This window comes from Malus domestica, chromosome 04 (assembly GCF_042453785.1).
Source record: "Malus domestica chromosome 04, GDT2T_hap1".
Classification (NCBI taxonomy): Eukaryota; Viridiplantae; Streptophyta; class Magnoliopsida; order Rosales; family Rosaceae; genus Malus; species Malus domestica.
Window position 1 is genome coordinate 13,062,576 of NC_091664.1, and position 17,998 is coordinate 13,080,573.

General features: G+C 36.8%; 1 protein-coding gene and 1 non-coding gene across 5 annotated transcripts; both read left to right on the forward strand.

Annotated features, from left to right (window-relative positions):
- The first annotated feature begins 4,910 nt into the window (after positions 1-4,910).
- On the forward strand, positions 4,911-14,225 carry LOC103428707 (uncharacterized). Of its 4 annotated transcripts, XM_070820331.1 has the most exons (7): positions 4,923-5,150; positions 5,216-5,315; positions 5,405-5,487; positions 5,586-5,691; positions 6,054-6,128; positions 6,217-6,328; positions 13,826-14,225. In XM_070820331.1, the coding sequence occupies exons 3-7, from the start codon at positions 5,465-5,467 to the stop codon at positions 13,954-13,956; spliced, it is 447 nt and encodes a 148-aa protein (XP_070676432.1). In that variant the 5' UTR covers positions 4,923-5,150; positions 5,216-5,315; positions 5,405-5,464; the 3' UTR covers positions 13,957-14,225. The 4 variants fall into 4 exon arrangements, with proteins under 4 accessions (XP_028954497.1, XP_028954498.1, XP_070676432.1 ...); XM_029098664.2 differs by having other exon boundaries at positions 4,911-5,315; positions 6,226-6,328; XM_029098665.2 differs by lacking the exon at positions 13,826-14,225 and adding an exon at positions 6,570-6,700 and having other exon boundaries at positions 4,917-5,315.
- Positions 13,316-13,420, forward strand: LOC114823215 (small nucleolar RNA R71). The gene has a single exon (XR_003771316.1). It is a non-coding gene; the product is annotated as a small nucleolar RNA R71 (small nucleolar RNA).
- Positions 14,226-17,998: the final 3,773 nt, after the last annotated feature.

Below are 17,998 nucleotides of genomic sequence, written 5' to 3' on the forward strand. Positions count from 1 at the left end.
GTTTAACCCCTTTGAGCCTTCATTAGCCTATTTTCTTTGTTAGCCACATTATTGATAGGAGCATATTTATGCGACTTAGTTAGCTTGTTTTCTTGTATTTTCATAGTTAGTTTGTGTTTATTATAGTTATTTAAGCTATTTTCGTTTGTTTGTAGGTTTAATTGGCAAAGTTGGCAAGAAAATGCATTTTGAAGCATTTTAAAGCAATTTTGGGCTGGAATGGATTGCATGCATGTGGTGCACAAGGAATGGACGCTTTTGAAGATCAAATGAAGCAAGGAATGTGCTAAAGAGATGGAGAAATTAATTCAAGACTTGGAAGATGAGTAATCAGCTGTAAGGGGACCTAAAACCCTTCTAGAAGGCATATATCTTCTCTTATACATGTGCCGCACCCACCTTTCTAGAAGCCCTAGAAAGGTGGCGCCCCAAACCCTTCTAGAAACCCTAAAAATCTGCTAGAAACCCTAGTTATTTCACCCTTTGGATTGGGCCAAGCCTTGTGCGAAAACCCTAAGCCTTTTCCTCCAGAAATTTGACCAAACCCTAGCCTATAAATATATGTTTTCAACCATAATTTCAACCACCACACCCCATATAATTCTACACCCCCTTTCAGCCACAAAAACACCAATTAACACCCTTTGCCACAACTTTGGAGAAGAATGAGCTTTATCGTGGCTTCCATTGGAGTTCTAAGAGTTCTTTCTTCCCTCGTTTCGTTTCCAAGTTTATTTTTTGTTGCTTTTCAATTGTTATGAACATGTGGAACTAATTCCTTTTTAGTTAGAGGTGAATTCGAAGCCATGGACATATGTTTTATATGAATTGATTACTTTCAGTTATTGTTTCGTAAAACATGAATGTGATTTACTTATCTGTTTGATTGAGAACTTATTCTTGTGTGTTGATTAAGGATGCATACTTAGTTTGCATGCATGAATTTGATGCTAAATTGTAAGGGAATTTCACCTAATCATTATGAACTTATAATTAAAAGTAGTGGAGATTGCTAGTCACAATCGTGTTAAGTAAATTCTGGGCAAGAGTATCATGCAATTCATAGTTATGAATGTCTTGTCAATGCTTATGATTTTCATAGAACTTAATGATCTTTGATATGTATCTTTATCACGCTATTCATATAGGGAACTTGAGAAGAATAATTTGGTTGCGATGCGTTGTCCATTCAATTCAATGAATTTAGGGAAATCTGAAAGTTAATTAGTGCATTCACAATTAATTTGGGGCATTGTCATTCATGGTTTAAGGAAACAATACTGGAAATCGATTTATGTTGCATATGTTCATGTGTGGAGAAGGATCCTTTGGCTAAGTTTTTACCATTCAAATCACCCAATTTCATATCTAGTTTACTTTGTTTTGCAATTTGTTTAGTTTAATTAATTTCGTCCAAATCTATACCCCCTTTAATTAAGTGTGTTAGATTAGTTAGAAAAGTGTCTAAATCTATTCAATTTAGTGTTTTGAGTCTTCATAGTCTTAAATTCGTCCAAATAACTCCTTAGAGTCTGTTTTAAGTTAATTTCACTTAGTTGTGCTGTTTTGAGTAGTTTGAGTCAGTTTTAAGTCTTAAGTGTCTAGTTTTGTGTTTTTGAGTCTAGTTTTGTGTTTTAAAGTTTAATTTGTGTAGATTAGCAGCCCTTCTAATCCCCGGCTTAAAACGATCCCTACTTACATATACTACAATCATAGGGTTTTAATTTGAGTGTTAGAATATTTCACATCAATTATCCTTACCTAGCCTAGAATAGGACTATCTGATAGGGATTTTACTACTCATGTGAATGCGATAAAAACTCCTATAATACTTGCAAGAATCACAAGGTTATTGTAGTATAAACAGATCTCGCAAGGTCGTTTTCCACAGGGATTATTAAATAATCCGAAACAAACCAGATTCCAATTAATTATTGTAAAATAGAAGTTTAGGTGATTGATTTTATAATCTAATTAAAATAAAAACGAAATTAATGAATTAAAATAAACAATCTGCAATATTAGAGCTAGAGAGAAAAGAAAACAGTTTTGGGAGAATCAAATTAAGAAAGCACCAGGGTTCCACCATCACCTAGCAATTCTATGAACTTTTACCAATTACTTATGATCTACACATGCCACTTTGAAGGGTAGATTTTCCTAATTCATATTCTACTTGGAACCTCCAACATAGAACGTATATCTAACATGCAACCCGTCCGGACGTTCGGATCAAATCTGAACATGAAAGACTCATTATGCTTTATGAAAACCCTTTGAAAAACCATGCAATCCTTAAGACGTGGTGTTCATCCTAAGTGAAATTACAATTATTAATCACAAGAAGCCAACGTCAATTTCAGGGAACCTTCCGACCAAAATTGCATCAAATTACTTTTCTAAAGATCCTAATGGTGATCAGGCATTAAGACAATTAGATAGTTTTTATCCCGGTGATTAACAATTCAATATGCATGCAATCAATCATAAGCAATTAAATAAAAATCACATATTCATGCTAAGGCTCAAGGCTTCGCCCTAGCAAAAGAAATTAGTTACGCATATTCATAATTGAAATCATAAAAAAAACATTATTAAGAAAAGGATTGAAAACACCTTCAAGTAGAAAATCTCCAAAACCCTAGCAATTCTCTCTGTCTCCAAAATTGCATAAAATAAAGTGTCCCAAAAACTGTAGATGGCCAAGCAATATATTTGCTAAACCACCACACAAACCCTAATCCCCCATAAAAAAACATAACCTTAATCCCCCATAAATGGTAAAATTCGCCTAAAATCTGAACAGCCACGTTTTGGACCCATAAGCTGCTCCAAAACTGGCCCAATATAGCTGGATTTAATGTTTGGAATATTCTGAACACTTCTCCAGAAGGCCACAAACCCATCCGAGGTCAGCTTGGGCTCCAAAAACGCAATTTAAGCCCAAAAACGTCATTTTCCAGCACTGCACACTGCTTCTTTATTCCATCGCCAGAAAATAACCGCTTGGTGAAAAAATTCCAAATTTTGATACAATCAAGCTAAGTGACTCACGAACGTCCTCCAACTAGAATTACTCCAAAATTCATCCGTTTGGTTCTGTTTTTCTCCAGAGGAAGTCGGAAGTCCTATATTAAAAATACAATTCAAAGTATCAAAATTCTTCCAAAATATTAACCAAAATATACTAAGATTATGGTAAAATAAATAATATAAAATATACTCATCAAAATACCCCCAAACTTAGCTTTTTGCTTGTCCTCAAGCAAAATAAGACTCAAGCAAAAATAAAAACTTAACAAACTAGACAACTAGCTAAAATTAACTAACAAAAATTTCACCTTCAAGTTGCAATCCATAGCAAATTTTAAAAACTAGAACATCTTTTCAAAAGTTCCAACCAATCCCACCACAGAGTCTAAGCCATTTAGAATCAATTAGAAAAGAATTCACAAACTTTCTTTGGTGTTCAGTGAACCAACATAGTTAAGGAGACTCGACTAAAACTCTTACCTCTCGTCCTTCTTTATTTCACACATACGAACTTTAAATATAACTATTTTTCTTTTTCTCTTCAATTTTTGTTTCCTCTTTTTTTTTTTCATATATAACAATTTTTTTTTCAATAACAGTAGTGGTCGTGCAATGTCGGTTCACTTAAACTTTCGATCCAACCCATGTAGCGAGCTTTAGGTCAATGACTCTCAAATCACTAGGGTTTTAGGGCACTAGGTGTAGAACACCCCTAAGGACTTATTAACCCGAGTTGAAAAGGTTACGAAACCAACTAACCACCCTGCCCCATGCCAAAACTCTACCGTTTGACGAGAGAATCACTGCTGATTAGGCAGGACTGGCCCGGCTACTAGGCAAAACCTCGGGTGAGACAATTATTACTTTATTCACAATAATAACTAACTTTACTTCAAACAAAAATTAAAAATAAACTTAGACTAAAAGCAAGTGTTTCAATCTCACTCCCCACAAACCCTGTTGGTGTGATGTGCAAAGTTCAAAGTATAATTCATGAATTAGTGTCTAAGCAACAATAAATTGAAAAGACTCTACGGTGGGATTAATCTTCACCATGTCCATTTGTTCTAACGTTTAAAATAATCTATGGATATTAACTTAAAAAGAATGAAAATTTTTAACTGACACAAAAATTAAAAACCTAAAATGTTATTTTCCCACCCCCAAACTTATTTCACACTTTGTCCTCAAGGTGTGGAAAATAAATAGAAGAAGAAAAAAATAAAAAAATAAAAAAAATAAAAAAATAAAAAAATAACATAGAAACTAAATCCTAGGAAACGTAAAAAGACTCTAAGAAAATGACAAATAAAAATAAACATAGCAAATAACAAATAAAACAGAAAATAAGATAAAAGGAAAGGAACTGGACATACCTGGGAGTCGAACTCAGGAGGATGAGGAACAAAAACCGCTGAAATGCAAAACAAAAACGTCCTGGAATGTGCTTCGAACCCGGGACATGGAAGACGTGCAAGAGGCGCTGAACAATAAGCCATGATTGATGGCAACCAAAAAAAACAAAAAAAAAAAAAAAAAAAAAAAACAAAAAAACAAAAATCTGCACGGGGCCACTTGCTGCACGCAATGCCCTTTTGAAAAAACATTGGATCCCCTTTAAAGAAAGGCATGCAGCTGGCATGCCATTTTGAAAATGGCGTCAGGCATCACAGTCTTCAGTATATGGCAGGCATCGAACCCAGAGCTCAAACGACTCTTTATGTCCCTATTTCAAAACAGCTGTCTCGGAATGACAAAAAGGGCTCCAGATTTGTACACGTGTCGCGCATCCGTTTTACCACACCTTAGGATTCCTATAACACATGTATCTCATCCACCCATTTTCATTGCAGATTATTGTGGGAGAAATCCTAAGCCTCTCTTACTAAAAACTCTAACCCTCTCTCTCGTTAAAATGAAAAAAAGCCATCCGTCCCCCACATTTTTCTCTCATTTCTCCACCTCTCTTCTCCCTCAGCTGCTCAACCACACACGCGCGCATGACCTTCTCTCACACAGCAACACAACCACATGCACTCTCCTCTGCAAGAACCCCAAAACCAACGCCTCTGCCATGGAAATGGTAGCACATTTGAAGCTTAAATCTGCTTAAAAAGGTAATCTTCGTCCCTGTCCTTGTTGAATATGTGCGCAGTGGATGATTTTATTTATTGAACACTAGCTCATGCTGATCTGCTTCATTTGCGAGGATGTGGATCTGCCGACGAAACCGAGGAAAATGAAAAACAACATGCAAGCAGCTCAGATCCGAGACAAAAAGGGTAAAATTACAAGCCTCCATAACTAATCTCTCACTGCATGTTGCATATAAGCTGCATCCGGCATGTGTAAAATCTGTGCATCTTGTCAGGGTGCAAAGGTCGACGATCTGGAAGCGGAACACTGACAATGAAAAGGAACACCAACTACAATGCAGATCTGGTGCCTGCAAAGGTACAAATCTTGTACTCCATAGGTTAATGAACCCCATGTTGCAAGAAAATAGCTTCATTACCTCTGCATGAAATTATAATGGTGTGGTATTTGTGCAGAACACTCGGATCCCTGAAAGATCCGAGGGAAAGAATTCTCAAACTGAAAATCCACTGCACAAAAAGCAAGACACATCTTGAAAGTCATGAGTTATCGATTATGAAGGTATAAACTCATCCCTACTCTTGTTTCAATGTCATGATTAATTTCGTCCATGGATCTTTGAAAAATGTTAACAAAAAACATATGTATATGCGGGTTTGAACATGAATCGTACTAACAACATACGGACTAACATGTATATGATGAAAGTGGACTTGAAATGCATGAGACTTAACGAAGACTAAATGACCGCAAAAAAAATATGGACCCTAAAACGTAAAGGACCCCAGATCTGATAAACATATAACAAAATGGATACGACCTACAGAAAATATGACTTTCACAATATTGTGTGTTTTAAGTGATACATAACCTGGATCATAAAAGTCATAATGTCACCAAGTTGTTTGTTGTGAGATGTGCAGGACGACAAGTTGGTCCCGGAACAAAGGAAGAAAACAGGACAGCTCGGACATCACAGATCCACCGCCCATCCGAAGGTAAAGCGAATCCTAGGTTGTAGTGTCTTGATCTGTAAAGATGATGTTTATGTCCCAGCATGGTTTCATTGTGGTGCTCTGTGTGCAGGGTATGCAGATCCATGATAGAGCCCATGGGAAAGAAAGTGAATGGACAAACATCAGCTTCAATAGACAAAATGACACAAACTTCCAAGAGCCCATATCAGTGCATCTGGGAGGTAAAATTTCATATCCTTGCAAGTTGAATTGTTGTAGATCTGGTAATAATAGCTGTACTCAGTTCTATGGTGTATGGATCTATGATTTAACTGTTCTTCTCCTCCATGCATCGCAAAACTGAGCTGCAGAAAATTAACTGCTCAAAATTATGTCTTTGTGCTGGATCTGCAACAATCACCCTCAAACTTGCATCTGTGAATGACTTTATGTTGACTACTTTAAATTTTCATCATAGTGTAGATGTGGTTGATGTGAAGGTAGACTTGCTGCTGGGTGCAGGATTTCAGCATAGGACGCGCTTTATTTTCCACGTTTGCAACCTGCAATTAACCAATATGCGTTAAAAAAATAATAATTAAATTAAATTAAATCAACTTGCAATTTTCCATTTTTGAATTTTTCGTTTTTTTTTTTAATTTTATTATTTTTATTTTTTTTGTTTTTGTGTTTTTGTTGAAGAGAAAATCAAATGAAAATTAAAATTAGGAAGGAGTTTAGAAAAATTGGGTTGCCTCCCAATAAGCGCTTTATTTTAGGTCTGTAGTTAGACGTCGCGGAAGTCTAGTGGCTAGATCACTGGTTCTTTCAGAGTCAAAGACTCGTATGCAGTATCAAAGGGTGACTCCACATATGGTTTCAGCATGTGACCATTCACCTTGAATGGGTTGCCTTGAGCTTCATTAGTTATTTCAACTGCCCCATGAGAAAAGACTTTAGTAACCAGATATGGCCCAGTCTAGCGATATTTCAATTTCCCTGGAAACAACTTGAGCCATGAATTGAATAGCAACACCTTTTGCCTTGGCTGAAATTTTTTCCGTAAAATTTGACTATCATGAAACGCCTTAGTTCTTTCCTTGTAGATGCAAGAACTTTCATAAGCACCCTGACGAATTTCCTCCAGCTCATTGAGCTGCAATTTACGTTCCCCAGCTGAGTCATATGAAAAATTTAACTCTTTAAGTGCCCAGTAAGCCTTATGCTCAAGCTCCATAGGTAGATGACATGCTTTTCCATAAACGAGTCGAAATGGTAACATCCCAATAGGAGTTTTATAAACTGTCCTGTAAGCCCACAATGCATCATTTAATTTTAAACTCCAATCTTTACATGTTGAACCAATTGTTTTCTCTAAAATGCGTTTTAATTCTTTGTTTGAAACTTCAACTTGACCAGATGTCTGTGGATGATAAGGTGTAGCCACACGATGATTAATCCCATATTTTGCCAACAAATTAGCAAATGGTTTATTAATAAAATGCTTCCCCCCATCACTAAGAATAACGCGTGGAATTCCAAAATGCGGAAATATAACCCCTTGGAGGAACTTCAGGACCACTGATCCCTGATTAGTTGGTACTGCAATGGCCTCGACCCACTCAGAAACATATTCCACAGCAACTAAAATATAGTGGTTCCCATGAGAAGATGGAAATGGTCCCTTGAAATCAATACCCCAAACATCAAATAGTTCAACAATTAAAATACCTTGTTAGGGCATCTTGTTCCTTTTGGACTGGTTGCCGACTCTTTGACACCTATCATAAGCCTTGCACCAATTTTGTGCATCTTTAAAAAGTGTAGGCTAAAAGAACCCACTTTGCAAAATTTTCTCTGTTGTTCTTTTCTCCCCTAAATGTCCCCCACATGCAAAATGATGAACAAACTTTAAAACTGAAGGATAATTTTGCGAAAACATGTTCATTTAAGCAACATCATATAGCATGCAATTAACAATTAAAGGCGGAATCATGCTAGCATGCACTTAAAAAACAAAACATTAACCAAGAAATTCAAAGCCTAGTAGATTGGTGAACCATTAATCAACTCAAAACAAAGTGAGTTGAAATTTATACCTTTGAAGATTCCTCTTTGCATAAGCAAAGGCTAATCACCCAAAGAGAGGGCCTTCATTCCTTGCATCTTAAATCTATGGATTTGGATGGAAGAATATGTTTCTCCAAGTTCCCAAAATAGGGAACCTCTAAGTCTCTTCACCAAGGAGAGATTGGAGAAGATATGAGTGACCTTGGAGTAGTAGGATTGCTAGATGTACCCCCCAAGGTGGCCGGCCTCTTTAGAGAGAAATGGAGAGACATGTTCTCTCCAATTTTCCCCAAAACAAACCCTAATGAATTTTAGGCTATAAAGTCATATTTATACCTTTATTCATTTGAGTGGCAAACTTGTAAATAAGTCCAAGTTCACTACCCTTAGCATCATGGCCGGCCCTAGGGTATTTTTGGGCTAATTAGGGCTTTGTGAATCATTATTCATTAAGTTGTCATACAACTTAAGTCAATGGGCTTGACGTTCGAAGCCCATTGGGCCTTAATGTCCAAAACTATCCCGAGGTCTTTAACGAACTTATTCGTTTGATTAATTAACATATTAATTAATCCTTGCCATAAATAAATGATTAAACCATTTAATCATTCTTACTCATCTCCGTTTAATCTCCAATCTCCACCTCTTATGGTGTGCGATCCATTAGGTTCCTTTTAGCGAGGCAGTGGGCGATTAAAACCATTTTACATCGATTGTGAATTGAAACTTACTTTCAATTCTCCCTTTAGTGATTACACACGTTTAGGGCTTCCACAAACCATGAGTGACACCTAGCAGCATATCATGGTTACCCAAGCTAATCAGAAGAGGTTAGAGAACCTATTCAGTTTGGGATTACAAATGCAATACGGTCTTTCTCTAATCTAATACTCTTGACCACATTGTTTGGTTTGATAGTTTATATGTTCATGTCTACTATCCAATGTGATTCGTGTGCTTATATGATTTCCTTGAATGTGATTTAGAACGACTTTTCTAAATCTCATTCATACTCTGGCCAGAGATTCTAAATCATATCATAGAGTATTCTCCCTCAAACAGTTTGAAGGTTAGAGATCCCTTGTTGCGCATTCACTTGCCTCCATGGCTAAGTGGCTTAACCCCAACGATGCCGTGGACACCCTCCTGATGGAGTGACTTTGACATAATCAAAGATCAAGGACTTAACCACAAGACAACTATGATGCCTCAGGTCAAAGGACTACTTTGCATTATCCCAACCATGAGTTCTCATGTGACATGAGTATGAGAACTCTTCGTCGATCATGTTCAGTGAACTCATTCTCTATTGAGCACCTACGTACTTGTCTTGATGTCACACACACCAATGACTCGAGACTAGTCACTCTCCCTGAGAGAAGACATAGCACGTACCGATCTTGATGGACTGTCAATGCCCAATTGGCAATCCTATGATCAGGAACATTTAGGATGTGTCTACGAAAGAATGGTCTCATGAATCTAACTTCATTAGATTACATTCTCCCAATCACATATTCCTTGGACTTTATCGTTTAAGCATATAACATTTATATGAGACGGCTCAAACAATAATCTTTGCCCTTTATATTAAACTAGATTAGTTTAACATGTGAAATGTACGTAAAGTATCATCATATGATTGGCTTTAGGGCACATTTCCAACAATCTCCCACTTGCACTAGAGCCAATCAGCTTAGTCATCAGTGATGATACCTCTTTTGTAGTCATCTGGAAAACTCTCACTTAATGGTAGGGAATCCTCTTCGGAAGCTGTGGGAATAATTAATCTAGATAAATGGTCAGCCACCACATTTTCACTACCCTTTTTTATCTCTGATTTCTAAGTCAAACTCTTGCAATAAAAGAATCCAACGAATCAATCGAGGCTTAGCATCTTTTTTAGACAACAAATATTTCAAAGCTGCATGATCTGTATAGACAATCACCTTAGCCCCAACTAAATACGAACGAAATTTTTCCAATGCAAAAACAACTGCCAACAATTCTTTCTGTGTGGTTGCATAGTTGAGTTGTGCATCATTGAGGGTTCGACTAGCATAATAAATAACTTGGGGAAGCTTATCTTTCCGTTGTCCAAGAACTGCTCCAACTGCATAATTTGACGCGTCACACATCAATTCAAAAGGTAAGCTCTAATTAGGGGCTGCAATAATGGGTGTTGTAGTGAGGAGTGTCTTTAACTTCTTGAAGGCCTCCAAACAAGCCTCATAAAAAACAAAAGGAGCATCCTTAGCCAATAAATTACACAATGGTCGGCTAATCTTGGAGAAATGCTTGATGAACCGTCTATAAAACCCAGCATGGCCAAGAAAATATCAAACACTCTTAATAGTCGTCGGGGGTGGCAACTTTTCAATTGATCAATTTTAGCCTTATCAACCTCAATACCCCTGTTAGAAATCAAGTGGCCTAGGATAATTCCCTGCTTAACCATGAAATAACACTTTTCCCAATTTAAAACCAGGTTGGTCTGAATGCATCTTTCAAGAACTAGAGATAAATTCTGCAAACATTGATCAAAAGAATCCCCAAAAATAGAAAAGTCATCCTTAAATACCTCAACGACATGTTCAACTAACCCGGTAAATATGCTCATCATGCAACGCTGAAACGTGGCAAGTGCATTGCACAAACCAAAAGGCATTCTTCGATATGCGAAAGTCCCAAAAGGACAAGTAAAGGTTGTCTTCTCTTGATCCTCAAGGGCAACTGGAATCTGGTTATACCCTGAATAGCCATCCAAGAAACAATAAAAAGCACGACCAGCCAACCTTTCCAACATTTGATCGATGAATGGCAATGGAAAATGATCTTTTCTACTACCCGCATTGATCTTTCTATAATCAACACACATACGCCACCCTGTAGTCAAACGAGTAGGCACAAGTTCATTATTATCATTCTTCACAACTGTAATACCAAAACGCTTTGGCACCACTTGAGTTGGACTAATCCACTTACTATCTGAAATAGGATAGATCATCCCAGCATCTAAAAGCTTCATAACTTCATTACGAACAACTTCTTTCATAATTGGATTCAAACGACGTTGAGCGTCAATGGCAGGCTTTACTCCATCCTCCATCAAAATTTTGTGCATACAAATTGTAGGGATGATCCCTTTAATGTCAGCTATAGTCCAGCCAATTGCATCTTGATAACTCCTTAAAATGCGCAACAGTTTATCTTCTTCTGTTGATGATAAATCAGCAGCAATAATAACTGGCAGCGAAGAATCTGCACCCAAATAAGCATATTTCAAGTGTTCTGGAAGCACTTTTAACTCCAATTTAGGTGGTTGTACCTTAGAAGTCTGTAACAGTTTTTTGGGTTCCCCCAAACTTTCAAAAACGTGCCTCCAATGTGGGGGTTGAAAAGGAAAACTTTCCAAAGCTGAAACATACTAAAAAACCTCTTCATCTTCTGTATTTTTATTCTCAAACCCATTCAACACATTTCACAATGGATCAGATGTCAAACGTGATGTAATTTCAGCATGTAATAAGCTGTCAAGCACATCAACACGCATGCACTCTTGCACATCACCTGGCCTTTTAGTTGCTTCAAATAAACTGAACACAACAGATTGATCTTGCACTCGAAGTGTAAGTGTTCCAGCCTCTACATCAATTAACGTTCTAGCAGTTGCCATGAAAGGACGTCCCAAAATAATTGGTGTTTGCATATCTTCATCCATATCCAAAATCACAAAATCTGCAGGAAGATAGAGATTATGCACTTTAATAATTAGGTTTTCAATAATTCCCCTAGGATAAGCAACTGAACGGTCCGCTAGTTGTAGAATAACTGATGTAGGCTTGATTTCTCCTTGTCTAGTCTCTGAAAAACAGAAAAAGGCATTAAATTAATACTAGCGCTCAAATCAATTAAAGCACGTTTAAAAATAGAATTTTCAATTGTGCATGAAATTGTAAAACTCCCTGGATCTTGTTTCTTTGGGGGCAACTTGTGTAGTAGAACAGCGCTGCATTGTTCTGTAAGAATCACTTTTTCAAAATCAACAAGCTTCTTTTTCTTTGTGCAAACATCCTTTAAAAACTTGGCATAAGACGGAATGTTCTTGATGGCATCAATTAACGGAAGATTAATCTGAGCCTTAGACAAAGTCTTCATAAAATATGTCAGCTGTTGGTCTTTAACTTTAGGCTTCAACCTTTCGGGATAAGGCATAGGTGGCTCATACACATGATCCGCAATAGTATCTGCACCATTTTCGGAATTGTTCAAGGGCTGTTCAGAATCTTTCTAATTGGTAGATTTTTCAACATTTCCCGAATCTGTTTTTGGCTGTGAAGCCACCTGTGAATTTTGAACACTATTTTCAACTCTATTATCAAAACTTTTGCTAGAACGCAAAACTCTAACTGCCTTGCAATCTGCACCTCCCCTTGGATTTGGTTCGGTTTGGCTGGGAAATGTACCCGGTGCCCTTTCTGAAACCTGCAAAGCAATCTACCCCATCTGTTTTTCCATGTTTTTCATTGCTGCCTGTAGGTTTTGGATTTCTTGCGTGGTAGTATTTGCCAATTTTTCAATTGCAACCTCCCCAGTAGCCTTTGGTGCAGTAGGTTGCTGCACCTGCTGTTGAAATTGAGACCTAGAGTGCTGATCTTTGTCCCACTTTAGAATAGGATGATCTCTCCAACCTGGGTTGTAGAAATTTGAATACGGGTCATATCGGGGACGCTGAAAATTGTTAAATGCATTAACCTGCTCTGCTGTAAAATCTGGACAAACATCCTTATGTGGGCAACTCATAAAATCATGAGTTATCATGTTGCAAATGCTGCAGGCAGCTTGTAAAGGCTGCTGTACAGCAACTTGTGAACCTGGTATTCTTTGTAATAACATGTCAAATTTTGCATCAAGCCTTTTCTCCATGTTTCAATTTGTGCTGTAACATATGGAGAACCATTAGACATCTCAAAAACAGACCTAGATTGTGGCTGCCCAACTGCCCATTATTGTGTATCTGCTGCCATTTTTTCAAATAACAAACAAGCCTCTTGTGCATTTTTATCCTTGTACGAACCTCTGCATGAAGCGTTGACAAGAGTTTTTGTAGTCATATTCAACCCTCTAAAAAATATATGCATCTGATCAGTAGTGTTAATACCCGAATGTGGACATTTTCTAATCAACTCTTTGAACCGTTCCCAAGCATCATGAAACTCCTCATTTGGCTTTTGGGCAAAAGATAAAATATGAGTTCTCATGTCAATAGTCTTTGAAGCAGGATAATACTTGTTTAAAAAAATTTCACTAGGGTGGGCCCAAGTACTAATGCTACCAGATGGGAGTGTGAGGAGCCATCTTCTTGCTTGATCTTTTAGAGTGTATGGAAACAAACGCAACTTAATAGATTCGGCTGAGAATCCCCTCACTAAAATATTTTTACATCCCATTAAAAATTCTGCAATATGCATGTTTGGATCGTCAGATGATAACCCATGAAATGTAGGTAGAATATTCAACATGTGCTGCTTTATTTCAAATGTAGACCCTTCCTCTACTGCCGGATAAGTAATGCAACTTGGTATATTTATGGTATGGGCTGTTAAAGAATCACCCAAAGGCTGACCTGCCTCTGGAATAACGAATGCCATTTTTCCTTTACTGTGTAGATTCCCAGAAATTGAAGACTGCAGAACAGTCCCCTGCAGAGAAGGAACCCACTGCAAATTTTGTTCCCGACGTCCTCTCCTTAAAGTTTGCTCAAGTTCTGGATCAATGGAATCAATTTTTGCACTGTTGATCGGGTGTTGACCATGCACTGATTGTTGAAATCTGTACTGTTGCACCGTTATAATCCGTAAAAAATAAAATAAAAACGAAAATTAAATTTTTTTTATATTTTTTTATATGTATAAATAGCAATAATTATTTGAAAATCTGATTAGTAGGGATTATTTTAAATATGTTGGAAGTATGCCCACAAAGCCACTCATTTGATGTAATAGCTTTTTGGAATACTTAATGTATTAAACTTTTATATGTTTAATGGAGGGCAAATCTTATTGTTAATCACTATTTATTGTATCATGTGTTTAAGCAATAAGAGAATCCAAGGAATGTATTTGTTCTAAGAGATAAGTGATCTAAGTGAGTTAGATTATCGAGACCTTTCTCTTATGTTCATTCCTAAAACGTTCCTAGCCATAGGATTGCCAATTGGGCATTGACAATCCGCTAAGGTTAGTATGTGTTGTGTTGACTCAAGCGTGAGTATGACTAGTCTCAAGTCATTTGGTGTTGGACACTAAGACAAACACATAGGTGCTCGAAAGAGTAATCGAGTACACTGAACTACGATCAAAAGAGAGTTCGAACATACATGTCATGTATGAACTCTAAAGTTGCAATATGCAAAGTAGTCCTTTGACCTGAGGCATCATAGATGTCTAATGGTTAGGTCCTTGATCTTTGATCATGTCAAACGGCATTCCATCAGAATGTCCACGGCATTGTTGGGGTCAAGCTATCTAGTCATGTAGGCATATGAATGCACAACAAGGGATCTCTAACCTTCCAAGGTGGAAGGAGAATACTCTAAGATATGATTCTAAAGTCTTTGGCCAAAGCAAATGAATATGACTTAGGAAGTTTGTTCCAAATCATATTCAAGGGAATCATATAGGAAAGTATCACATTGGATAGTAGACATGAAACAAACTGTCACTTAAACAATGTGATTAAGAGTATTGTATTAGAGAAGGACCGTATTGCATTGTAGTTGTAACTGGATAGGTTCTCCAACCAATTCTACTTAGCTTGGGTAACCATGATATTCTGCTAGGCGTCACTCATGGTTTGTGGAAGCCCTAATGATTAGCAAATACTAATCGTCAAAGGGAGAATTGAAATGTGGTTTCAATTCACAATCGATCGTTAAGAGTAACATCGCCCACTGCCTCGCTAAATGGAACCTAATGGATCGTACACCGAGTAAGGATGTATGTGAAGAAATTAAATGAAATGGATAAGCAATTAAATGGTTTAATTGAAGAATGGTCAAGATTAATTAATTAGTTAATTAATTTTACGAAAGGTTCTTATTGGGCTTATATGTTGGTTTTGGGTTTCGGGGCCCAAAAGCGTTTTGGTCCAAAAGGCCCATTATGTTTAAGTTGTATGACAACTAAAACAAAATGAGCAACAAGCCCAACAACAATATGATGGCCGGCCATTAGGGTGGATGGTGAAAGCTTGCTTAATTGCAAGTTTGCCACTCACCAAAGAAAAGGTTATAAAAGCAACTTTATAGCTATTTTCTCTTTAGGGTTTTCTAGTTGAAATTGGGTGAAACATTTTCTCTCCATTTTCTTCCAAGAGGCTGGCCACTAAGGGAAGGGACATCTAGCAATCTCTTCTTCCCTAAGTCATCCATATCATCTTCACAAGATACATCCTTGGTGAAGAGACTTAGAGACATCAAACTTTTGGTGTTTTGGAGTACTTATCCTCATTTCCTCAAATCTTCAAAGGAGCACTAAAGGGAGGAAAACACAAGGAGGATTCAAGGAGCTTGGAGGTGACTTGAAGGCCCTCCACTTGGGTGAATCCCTTGTGTAAACAAGGATGAGCTTCAAGGGTAAAGAAACTCTAAATCTTTACTTATCTTTAATGTTGTTAAAGAGTTTATTGGTTCACCATATACTAGGCTTTGAAAGTCATGGGTTTTATGAATTGTTTTTGGATGCATGTCTACTTTAAAAGTGTTAATAGCTTGCATGTGTATTCAAATGTTCATACTTGTTCTTAGCTAGGACAAAATTTTTCCTTCAAAATAATCCCCGGCAAAGGCGCCATTTTCTTGATAGGGATTTTACTACTCATGTGAATGCGATAAAAACTCCTATAATACTTGCAAGAATCACAAGGTTATTGTCGTATAAACGGATCTCGCAAGGTCGTTTTCCACAGGGATTATTAAATAATCCGAAACAAACCAGATTCCAATTAATTATTGTAAAATAGAAGTTTAGATGATTGATTTTATAATCTAATTAAAATAAAAATGAAATTAATGAATTAAAATTAACAATCTGCAATATTAGAGCTAGAGAGAAAAGAAAACAGTTTTGGGAGAATCAAATTAAGAAAGCACTAGGGTTCCACCATCACCTAGCAATCCTATGAACTTTTACCAATTACTTATGATCTACACATGCCACTTTGAAGGTTAAATTTTCCTAATTCATATTCTACTTGGAACCTCCAACATAGAACGTATATCTAACATGCAACCCGTCCGGACGTTCGGATCAAATCTGAACATGAAAGACTCATTATGCTTTATGAAACCCCTTTGAAAAACCATGCAATCCTTAAGACGTGGTGTTCATCCTAAGTGAAATTACAATTATTAATCACAAGAAGTCAGCGTCAATTTCAGGGAACCTGCTGACCAAAATTGCATCAAATTACTTTTCTAGAGATCCTAATGGTGATCAGGCATTAAGACAATTAGATAGTTTTTATCCCGGTGATTAACAATTCAAAATATGCATGCAATCAATCATAAGCAATTAAATAAAAATCACATATTCATGCTAAGGCTCAAGGCTTTGCCCTAGCAAAAGAAATTAGTTAAATATTCATAATTGAAATCATAAAAAAAAATATTATTAAGAAAATGATTGAAAACACCTTCAAGTAGAAAATCTCCAAAACCCTAGCAATTCTCTCTGTCTCCAAAATTGCATAAAATAAAGCGTCCCAAAAACTGTAGACGGCCAAGCAATATATTTGCTAAACCACCACACAAACCCTAATCCCCCATAAAAAAACATAATCCTAAATTAAATGGTAAAATTCGCCTAAAATCTGAACAGCCACGTTTTGGACCCATAAGCTGCTCCAAAACTGGCCCAATATAGCTGGATTTAATGTTTGGAATATTCTGAACACTTCTCCAGAAGGCCACGAACCCATCCGAGGTCATCTTGGGCTCCAAAAACGCAATTTAAGCCCAAAAACGTCATTTTCCAGCACTGCGCACTGCTTCTTTATTCCATCGCCAGAAAATAACCGCTTGGTGAAAAAATCCCAAATTTTGATATGATCAAGCTAAGTGACTCCCGAACGTCCTCCAACTGGAATTACTCCAAAATTCGTCCATTTGGTCTTGTTTTTCTCCAAAGGAAGTCGGAAGTCCTATATTGAAAATACAATTCTAAGTATCAAAATTCTTCCAAAATATTAACCAAAATATACTAAGATTACGGTAAAATATATAATATAAAATCTACTCATCACTATCCATACCCTTGTTCTTAAAGTATAGTGGAGCATGTAGGGAATTCCTTTTGATCAACATTATGCAGAGAAACAAGTGTGGGGGAAGCAAAAAAAAAAATGTGAAAAAGAAAAGAAAAAAGAAAGGAAAGGTGTTCTAAATAAGTGAGAATGAACTCACAAGTATTGGTTGTTGAAGAAGGGTCTAAAAGTTTGAATTCGGCCCTAAGTATTGTGTGAATCTTCCCATCGTGTTTAGAGTTAGTTGCTGCATTCAGAAGTTGAATTCTAAATGTTGATTTCATTACTTTGCTTACTATTGCTTTAAGAACCTTTGTTTATCCTTGACCTTTCTTTGTAAGCCAATACCCTTAGCCCCATTACAACCCTTAGACTTCTATCTTGGTTGTTATGTATTTCAATATGTGGAGTTTGAAATTGGTACAAGCATATGGAATCCCTGGTTCTCGCTTCTAAGTAGTGGCATTCCGTTCATGAGATCATATATATACATGCATTAATAATTCCAGAAAGTGCCTTCTTTGATTATAACAAATGTA